This window comes from Zootoca vivipara, chromosome 6 (genome assembly GCF_963506605.1).
Source record: "Zootoca vivipara chromosome 6, rZooViv1.1, whole genome shotgun sequence".
Taxonomy (NCBI): domain Eukaryota; kingdom Metazoa; phylum Chordata; class Lepidosauria; order Squamata; family Lacertidae; genus Zootoca; species Zootoca vivipara.
Genome location: NC_083281.1, coordinates 13,530,292 through 13,539,385, shown reverse-complemented (window position 1 = coordinate 13,539,385; position 9,094 = coordinate 13,530,292). Strand labels below are relative to the sequence as shown.

General features: G+C 55.5%; 1 protein-coding gene across 1 annotated transcript; it reads left to right on the top strand.

Moving 5' to 3' along the window:
- The first annotated feature begins 6,011 nt into the window (after positions 1–6,011).
- LOC118086649 (cdc42 effector protein 2-like) lies at positions 6,012–8,649 on the top strand. Its single transcript, XM_035118540.2, has one exon. The coding sequence runs from the start codon at positions 6,278–6,280 to the stop codon at positions 6,965–6,967; it is 690 nt and encodes a 229-aa protein (XP_034974431.1). The 5' UTR covers positions 6,012–6,277; the 3' UTR covers positions 6,968–8,649.
- Positions 8,650–9,094: the final 445 nt, after the last annotated feature.

Below are 9,094 nucleotides of genomic sequence, written 5' to 3'. Positions count from 1 at the left end.
TTGTGTGGGAGAACGTTCCTTGCTGCCTGCCTGCTTATGTCAGGGGGCAGCACAAAGCTTGAATACTCTGCAACGCAGGGCTTGATGGACCTGCACCTGTAGAAATAGGGGGAGCAGTCCGGCCTGAGAAGCCCCCAGCATCCTGTTCTCGCGGGCCAACCAGATGCCCGTGAGAAGCCTGCAAGCAGGATTTGAGCACAGAGTTTGCGCTCTCCTTGTGCTTTCCAGGAATCATGATTTGGAAGCGTTCCTGCTTCTGACTGGAGGCAGAGCTTAGCCATCGTGGCTTGGTAGCCCTCTGAATTCGTGTAACCCTCTTTTGAAACCATCCACATTGATGCTTATGGCAGGCAGTGACCGTTTTACACGCGTCCAATTGACATGGGTGGAGCAGGCTTATGCACGCTCCTCCTACGCACACGGGGACCAGGAACACAACTCCCACAAAAAGGGGGAGTTGCCTGGACTGCCTCCTGTGGGAGCCAAATTCCCCAGTTCATGTGCTGCCTGAATAAGTACTTTTATCTCAGCTGAATCTTCCAACATTCAGCTTCATTGCTGCAGGGGCGGGGGAAGGGGGGGCGGTGGAGGCGGAATGCCCCGGGTGTCACCACTGAGGGGGGTGACAAAAGGCGGTGCAGCGGCGCACCTGAGCCACATGTCTCCAGGGAGAGACGCGGTGGCTTGGGTGCGCGCCGGCTCTGCTGCCCAAATGGTCTGCCCGCTGCCTCCTCCCCCCCAGCTGTAGGGCAGCTAAGTGGGAGGAGGCAGGCATACTCCTCGGAGGCCCCACGGAGCGTTCTGCCTCGGCTGGCCCCGTCCCTGGGCGCAGGGCACGCGCACCACCCCAGGCGCCCAATCGGCTTGCTCCGCCACTGCGTTGCTGTCCATGAGGAGCAGTGGAACAGACTCCCTCAGAAGGTGGTGGCTTCTCCTTCCTCGGAGCTTTTTAAGCAGAGGTCAGGTGGCCCCCCCTGTCAGGGGGTTGGACTGGATGACCCTTGGGATACCTTCCAACTCTGCAGCTCTGTGATTTTGTGAGAGAGGGAGAAAAGCTGCTCTTTATCCACTTTCTCCATTTTTAAAACTTCTGTCATGTTGCAGCCTCTTACTTGCCTTTTCTCCTAACAGGGAAGGTCCCAAATGCCTCTCTTCAAAGGGGAGTCACTCTGTTCCCTTGATCATTTTGGTTGCCTGGTCATTTTGGGTTGGGCTTTTGAGTGCCTGTGCTTTCCTCTCTCAGCGGGGACACAGTCCATTGACGGGCGACCTTGGGAGCCTCTGTGTGTGTGTGCACTATAAATAGCTGTGAATCGGCTTAGGGTGAAAATGGGTCAGGAACTCAGAGGCTTTATTGCCTGGGGCTGATTAGCCAGAACACTTTGCCCTGCGCTAATCTGTGTGCGCTGCACTTCCTCGAAAGGGTGGGTGTGGCCTGGCTTTTGGCTGCAGGGGTCAGTGGGTGGAGCTGCCCACCCACACCCAGACACCTCTGCCCCACGCTTTTCTTGGCTCTTGAGAGTGGTTAGTATTCTGGCTGCTGGCAAGCCTGCCTCACAGTCCAGGTTGCAGCCTTTAAATGTCTTTTAAGACATTTCAAATCAAAGCATAGTTGCTGCTGATTTCCAGTCCATCGATTGATCGTTAACATCTTTCACATCTGGCTTTTAAAAATGTTTTTCTTCCGGAGCAGCTGGCTAATCGCGGTTAACCGTGGTTAACCCATCACAGGTGAATTACTTAATTTAATAAATGGTTTAAATAGTTGCCTTTTAGAGTCCCAGAGCAAAGGAAGTGAGGGCATGGAGGCCAATAAAGCGAGATGAGCGCCGCAACCCCAGAGGCGTTCGCGACTGGACCTAATTGTCCCTTTCCCTTTCTCCGTTGAATTGAGCAGCACTGGGGGTCTGGCTGCTCCCAGCTAACTGCACGACGCTTATGTTTCACCTCGGGTCCTGGGTGCAGCTTCTTCAGATTAACCCGCGACCCTCTCCCATCAGTTGCTTCCGTGACCAACTGTTCTGGGCCACAGTCGTTTGAGGTGTCTTAACTACCCAACCTCTCTGTTGTGGCTGGAATGTGGATGTGTCAGGCAGAGCAGAGCCATGGGGAGACGGCCTCCATAGCCCTCCGTCTTCTCTTAAAGGCCATCTAGGTCCTTGCTCTGCGTGAAGAAGGCCTTTTCTTTTATCTGTCCTGAATCGTCCAAAATTTCGCTTCATTGAATGTCTGCTAGTGTTAGGAGAGCAGGGCCAGATTGAGGTTGGATGAGGCCCTCAGCTCCTGAAGGGTAATGGGGCCCTTTCTATGTCCAGCTGTCCTTTGTCAACAACAAATTGCCGCTGGTTTTTGTGCTGAATATATGGTAATTTATGGAACTCATAGGTATCTCAAGCCATTTGCACATAACAAAATATGTATTTTATCAAAGTAATTGTTTGACTGAAATACAATTAAGAAGAAGCATATTGATAGTGAAATACAGTTAAGAAGAAGTATATTAATAACATTCCTTACATCATAGGAGCCTACACAACACAAAACACTGTTGCTGGATGTAGGTTTTATGTTTTTAATCTTATATTTTGGAAATGTACATCCAGTGTTTTTTTTCCTTTACATTTTTTTGGGCCCCCCCCCCAAGCGAGTGGCGCCCTAAGCTATAGCTTATTTAGCTTATACGTAAATCCGGCACTGTAGGAGAGAGTGGGAATTTTTTTTTCTCCCTCCACTTTCTCTAGGCCCTGCATAACTTTATAAGCTTCTCTCTCTCTCTCTCTCTCTCTCTCTCTCTCTCTCTCTCTCTCTCTCTCTCTCTCTCTCTCTCTCTCGCCTGTGCTTCTTCCGCTGTTGCCCTTTGGCCTCTTGGACCAGCTGCCACATCCTGTCCCTTTCCTGCTTCTCTGCTGATGCTCCTCCCCAGGGCCACGGAAAGTCCCAAGTTGCTGCCATGGATTTGTGCAGCAAAGGGGTGATGTTGTCTTTTTCTCCCTCCATGTGGACAGAGCCTCTCAACTTGGGCTGGGCTGGGCTGGGCGGAGCGCTTGTCTGCAGCCCCTCCGGGGAGGAGAGGACGAACGAGGCGGCCTAAGCTGGGCTTTGGCTTTACGTCAGAGGCCGGCTCAGACTCCTCCTCGGACCGGGGCTGGGTGTTCTCACAGGCTCCCTCGGTGTAGCGCTGAGCAAGAAGGTGCTGGGCAGCTCCAGGCAAGTGTAATCATCGTAGGATGGAGCTGGGAGGGTGGGGAGCCTGGGAAGAAGGGAGACATGGTGGGGGCCCTCAGTCCTGGATGCAAGGAGGGAAAGGAGGTTGGCAGGCTGCAGGGGGGCATGAAACAGGAGGAAGGGGGTCCCTTTCACAAGCCCCTTGCAAGGAGGTTTAGCTAGTGGAATTATTGGGGGGTGGGGCAGAAACAGCAGCCACACCATCTGGTCTGGTCCTTTGACTCCTTGACTTCCCGGCCTCCAACTCCCAGCACCCCCCGGCCCCTCTTGGCCACATGCCGGCCAGGCAGCTGGGAGTTGTCATCCAAAACATCTGGGCGAAAGCAGAGCAGAGGTGGCGCATTTCCCTGCCCCCACAGACCCCTGCTGCTCTTCCCGGTTCCCTTTACACATGGGGAGAAGCTCAGAGCTTGGGCACTCGGTTTGCTGCAGGCAGGCAGTGAGCGTGTCTCTCCCCATCTCTCTCTGGGTCCACAAGTGAGCCTTGCACGGGGAAGGGGCTCATTGGAAGTCGCTGCTCATCGGGTGGCAAACTTTGGGCAGGAGTTTTCTGGTGAGGTCAGGCCTCCTTTGGCGAACGCACCCTTCCCCACACACGTATTCAGAGATGGGCAGGGTGGGGGGGGTCAAGCCTTGCCTGCCCCCTTGGGGAGGGCTGTTGCTTGGGAGGGGGCAGCAGGATAGGTGCAGAAGCTCCAGGGGGCCGTCCTCCTCTCTTTGTTTTGTGCCACTTGCCAGAGGAGCCAGGGCCTCATCCAGACTTGGGATTTGTCAGGGAGCAGCTATTCAGAGAGCAAGATCAGAAGAAGGGCAGAGGATACCGATTTCCGTGATAAGCCTGTTACATAAGGGAGCAAGGGCTGCTCTGGGGAGGCATCTCTGAGCGCTGCCCTTGAGCCCTGGCAAGGAGGTGGAGGGAGGGGCAGGCTGGCCGGTGGAGCAATGAGGCTTCCTCTCCTCCTCCTCCTCCTCCTCGCCATGGGAGACCAGCCGGTTCCCACCTCCTGAGGAGGGGCCCTTGGGTGCACTTCTGAGGTGCCAGGGTGCCCTTTGCAGAGCAGGAGGCTGCTTGTTTCTGGGCGGTGCAATACCTGTCCCTCGCAAGGCATCTCTGAGGTCTCCCTGTCTTCTTGGGGGGGGGAGCAGGAGGCTCTGTGGGGAGCCCTTGGGGAGCAGCCTTGGCACTGGGGTCGAGTGAGGAAAGCCAGCTTCTTCCCTGAGCCAGCCGGTGGGCATGGCCAAGAGGCTCCCGGGGGGCGGGCAGTGGCAGCAGATCATTCATGGCTGCTCATTGACCCCCTTGGACGGGCAGGACAGTTTTCCTGCTTGGCTGCCGCACTATTGATCTCAGTTGTTGGTGTTGCTGAAGTGCTTTGGACCAAGTGGGTCCATAAATCGCTCCAAATGCTTCTGGGACCAGCCAGGGGGTGCCCCTGGCCCTGACCTTAGTCTGATGCACCATCCCTCGGGGGGTCTCCTTCCAGCTCTTCCCTTGACCGCCCCCCCCTGGATGACCTTTCAGTCTCTCGGGGGGGGGGGGGAGGTGAGGAAGAAAGAGGGGACAGGCAGGGGTCCTTGTTTGTCTGCCTGCTCATTTGAGACATTTGCACACAGTCGTTCATTAACATTCACCCCTCTGTATTTTAGGATACCATTTTCAATCCCAAACAGCAATAAGAATACACAGTGGCTCCTTGCAAGGACAGCAGGCTGCCCCCCCCCCGGCCTTTTTTTGGGGTCGGCGCTCCTTGACCTTCCAAGGGGGGATGAGGCTGAGGCAAGCCACTTTTGCTGCCTGGCAGAGCAGCCCAGCAGCCGGAGGAGGCAGGACTCTCTGTCCCACTGGGGGAAGGAAGCCCTTTACCTCCACCCCTGCCAGCTCCAGGCCACATCAAAAGGCCAAGCTTGCCCCCCTCTGCCCAGGGCTCCTGCTGGAGCCTCTTGGCCTGAGGGAGCCCTCTGGGTACACAGGGCAGGTTGTGGCCTTCGGCTGGGCACCAGAGGCTAGGGGGGCTGTGCTTTGGCAGGTTCTCTTCCTCGACTGCCTGGCTGGGAGGAGAGCCTTAGAAACCAGCGGCCTCCACTCTCTCCATAGGTAAAGGTAAAGGACCCCTGGACAGTTAAGTCCAGTCAAAAGTAACTATAGGGTCGCGCCGCTCATCTTGCGTTCAGGCCGTGGGAGCCGGTGTTTGTCCACAGACAGCTTTCCGGGTCATGTAGCCAGCAGGGCTAAACCACTACTGGCGCACGGAGGACCAGGATGAGTGCCAGAGCGCAGGAAAACGCCATTTACCTTCCCGCCACAGCGGTACCTATTTATCTACCTGCACTGGCATGCTTTCGAACGGCTAGATTGGCAGGAGCTGGGACAGAGCAATGGGAGTTCACCCCGTCACAGGATCGGCAAGCCCAAGATTCTCAGTGGTTTAGACCACAGCGCCGCCCGCATCCCTACTCTCCCCCCATAACAGGGCTCAGCCCCAGATTTGCTGGGGGAAGAGTCAGGCCTGTGCCTCCCCTGCCCGGCTCCCCCATGATCCCCAGCATCTTGCTCCCCATCCCCTCCTTGCCCAGCTTGGGCGGGAAGCAGGTTGATGTGGCTGCCTAGATTTTGCTGGCAGGGATGGGAGCAGGATGTGGACCATGGACTTCTGGCCTGGGAATGTCCCCTGGCCAGAAAGGCACAAGGAAGGGGATATGTGTGCAGACTGCCAGATTGGCACTGGCGAGAGATCCCTGTGGCCTCTGCCAGGCTCACCTGTGCCTGTTTGCTCCTCCCGCAGGGCGCAAAATGCCTCCCAGGGCACGTGGCGGCTGAGCAGAGGAGCTCCGCACCCAAGAGAGGTGTCTGGCACCACGGAGGAGGAGTCGCTGCCACCTTCCGGTGGCCTTGGAAGGGGCACCTGTCAGTCCTGTGAGAAAAGGCACCATCCTCAGCTGCCCTTCCGAGGAGCCTCTTGGGAGAAGAGCAGAGGCCAACAAGAGCTGTGGCCTCTGACCTCGGGGCGCAGCCAGCCCAGCCGCTGAGGGTCACTCCCTGCGTCCCCTGGAGATGCCAGCCAAGACTCCCATCTACCTGAAGACCTCGACCCCCAAGCGGGGCCGGAAGTTGCGCCTGCGGGACGTGCTCTCCAGCGACATGATCAGCCCCCCGCTGGGCGACTTCCGCCACAGTGCCCACATCGGCTTGGATGGGGAGGGCGACATGTTTGGGGAGCTCTCCTTCCTGCAGGGCAAGTACGACCTGCTGCCCCGCCTGGGCCGCTGCGGGGGCTCCCCGGGGGGCGGGGGCTACCGTACCCTCCTGAAGAGTGCCGTCTCCCTGCCTGCCTTCAGCGGGGCCCAGGACCAGGCACCCCCCAAGCCGCCCCGCCTCCACCTGGAAGAGATGCCCAGTGGCGGGGGGCAGGGGCGCTCCATGTCAGTTGGCTGCGCCGAGGGCTGTTTCCACAGCAGCAGCGCCACTGCCGAAGGCCTCTCCTTCTCCGCCACACCTGCCCCTCACTACGAGCCGCTGGCCTCTTCCGTCTCCTTCTCGGGGCCCCCACCAGAAGGCAGCTGTTTTCTGGGGGACAGCAGGTACCGTGAGGTGGCCAGCCAGGAGTGCCCCTGTGGGGGAGCCGCCGCCCTGCCTCGCTCGGAGTCCCTGCTGCGCCTCGACCTTGACCTGGGGCCCTCCATCTTGGATGACGTCCTGCGCATCATGGAGGAATACCAGCGGCCTGCGCCCAAAGCCCTGTAGAGCATCTGCCTGCCCACGCGCCCCTCTCCAGCTCCACCAGTGTGGCTGTGGCCTTCCTGCTGACTGTCCCCAGAGGGGCTGGACTTGCGGAGTCCTGGGATGACAAGGAGAGGCAGCCCCTCTTGCCTGCTCAAGGGCCCAGGCAGGCAGCAAGGAGAGGCAGGGGCTTGGCCAGGAGCTGAATTGAGGGGGGGTCTTTGCTGAAAGAGAATGGGGGGCAGCCAGCTGCTGTTGCCTCCTGCAACGCCAGAGGAGAAGCAGCTCCAACCACGCCAGGTCCCACCCAAGGGATGGCAAGGAGGCACCACCTTGCAGCTGCCAACCTCAGGCCACGGCCAAGGTCCACCTGGCCCAGCCACAGGGGACACAAAGGCACAGGGGACACAAAGGCAACAGCCTCCCCACCCCCCTTGGCATTTGTCCTCTATGTGGAGATAGACTTCCTCTGAATATGGAGGTTCTGCATAGCTATCATGACTTAATGAGCCACTGGGCAGACCTCCCCCGTCTCCAGGATTGTTTTATTTCGATGGCATCCTATATTGGGACCCAGAGCAATGTTTTGGGACAGGTGGATTCTGTGCATTAAATGTTGTCCTCTTGCCTCAAAGGGAAAGTGCTCCAGCCCCCTCACCGTTTGGGTGGCCCTTTTCTCAGGTCTACAGACGTGCTCAAAGCATTCCAACATAACTGAGATTTGTTTAAGGGCATTATCATAGAATGGTAGAGTTGGAAGGGATCCCCAAGGGTCCTCTAGTCAAACCCCTTGCAATGCAGGAATCTCAGCTCTAGCTTCCCTGGCAGGTGGGCATCCAGCCTCTGCTTTAAAATCTCTGAGGAAGGAGAGCCCACCCCCTCCCCCTTGGGAGACTGTTCCACTGTGGAGCAGCTCTTGCTGTCAGAAAGCTCTTCCCAGTGTTTAGTCAGAATCTCCTTCCTTATAACTTGAAGCCTTCGGTTCAGACCTGACTCTGGAGCAGCAGAAAACAAGCTTGCTCCATCTTCCATGTAACAGCCCTCTAGATACAGGTGAAACTCGGAAAATTAGAACATCATCGAAAAGTGCATTTCAGTAATGCAACTTAAAAGGTGAAACCAATATATGAGATAGATGCATGACATGCAAAGCAAGATATGTCAAGCCTTTATTTGTTGTAATTGTAATTATTTGTCGTTAGGCGGGTCAATTATAAACGGAATGTAATTAATGAAATGTAATAGCGATGTTTATTTTTGTATTATTGTAACTATTTGTTTTATTACTGTGGAATTTCCAAAAGAAAGCATTTGTAAAAATTAAAAGAAAAATAAATAATAATAAGTTGCATTACTGAAATAAATGTACTTTTCGACGATATTCTAATTTTCTGAGTTTCACCTGTGTTTGAAGATGGCTCTCATATTTCCATCTCAGTCTCTCCCAGGCTAAACATACCCAACACCCTCAAACGTTCCTCATCAGGCTTGGTTTCCTGACCCTTGATCATCTTGGTCACCCTCCTCTGCCCACCTTCCAGCTTGTCAACATCCTCCTTAAATTGTGGTGCCCAGAACTGGACACTGACCAAGGCAGAATAGAGTGAGACCATGACTTCCCTTATCTGGACACTAGACTTCTAGCATTTGGGCTTTTTTGCTGCTGCATCACACTGTGGACTCATGTTCAGCTTGTGTTCCACCAAGACCCCTAGATCCTTTCCACATGTCCTGCTAGTAAGCCAGGTGCCCCCCATCCTATATTGGTGCACCTGGTTCTTCCTGCCTAAGTGTTCCTGTCTAAGGTTCTTTACATTTGTCCCTATGGAAATTCATTTTGTTAGCTTGCACCCAGTTCTCCAATCTGTTAAGGTTGCCTTGAATCCCGATTCTGTCTTTTGTGACATTAGCTATCCCTCCCAGTTTGGTGTCACCTGCAAATTTGATGAGCACCCCCTTAATTCCTTCATCCAAGTAATTTATACAGACATTGAACAACAACGGGGCCCAGGACAGAACCAGGTGGCACCCCACTCACTTTGTCCCAGGATGAATAGGAAGCATATCATATTGGCAGTGTTATTTTTGATCCCTTCCCTAATGCTCCCTAATATGAAATTAGCCCTGTTCAAAGCTGCTGCGCTCAGGGTT

What these genes read in the sequence shown, in the direction of transcription:
- LOC118086649 (XM_035118540.2), top strand. Translation starts at nt 6,278, where the DNA reads ATGCCAGCCAAGACTCCCATCTACCTGAAGACCTCGACCCCCAAGCGG.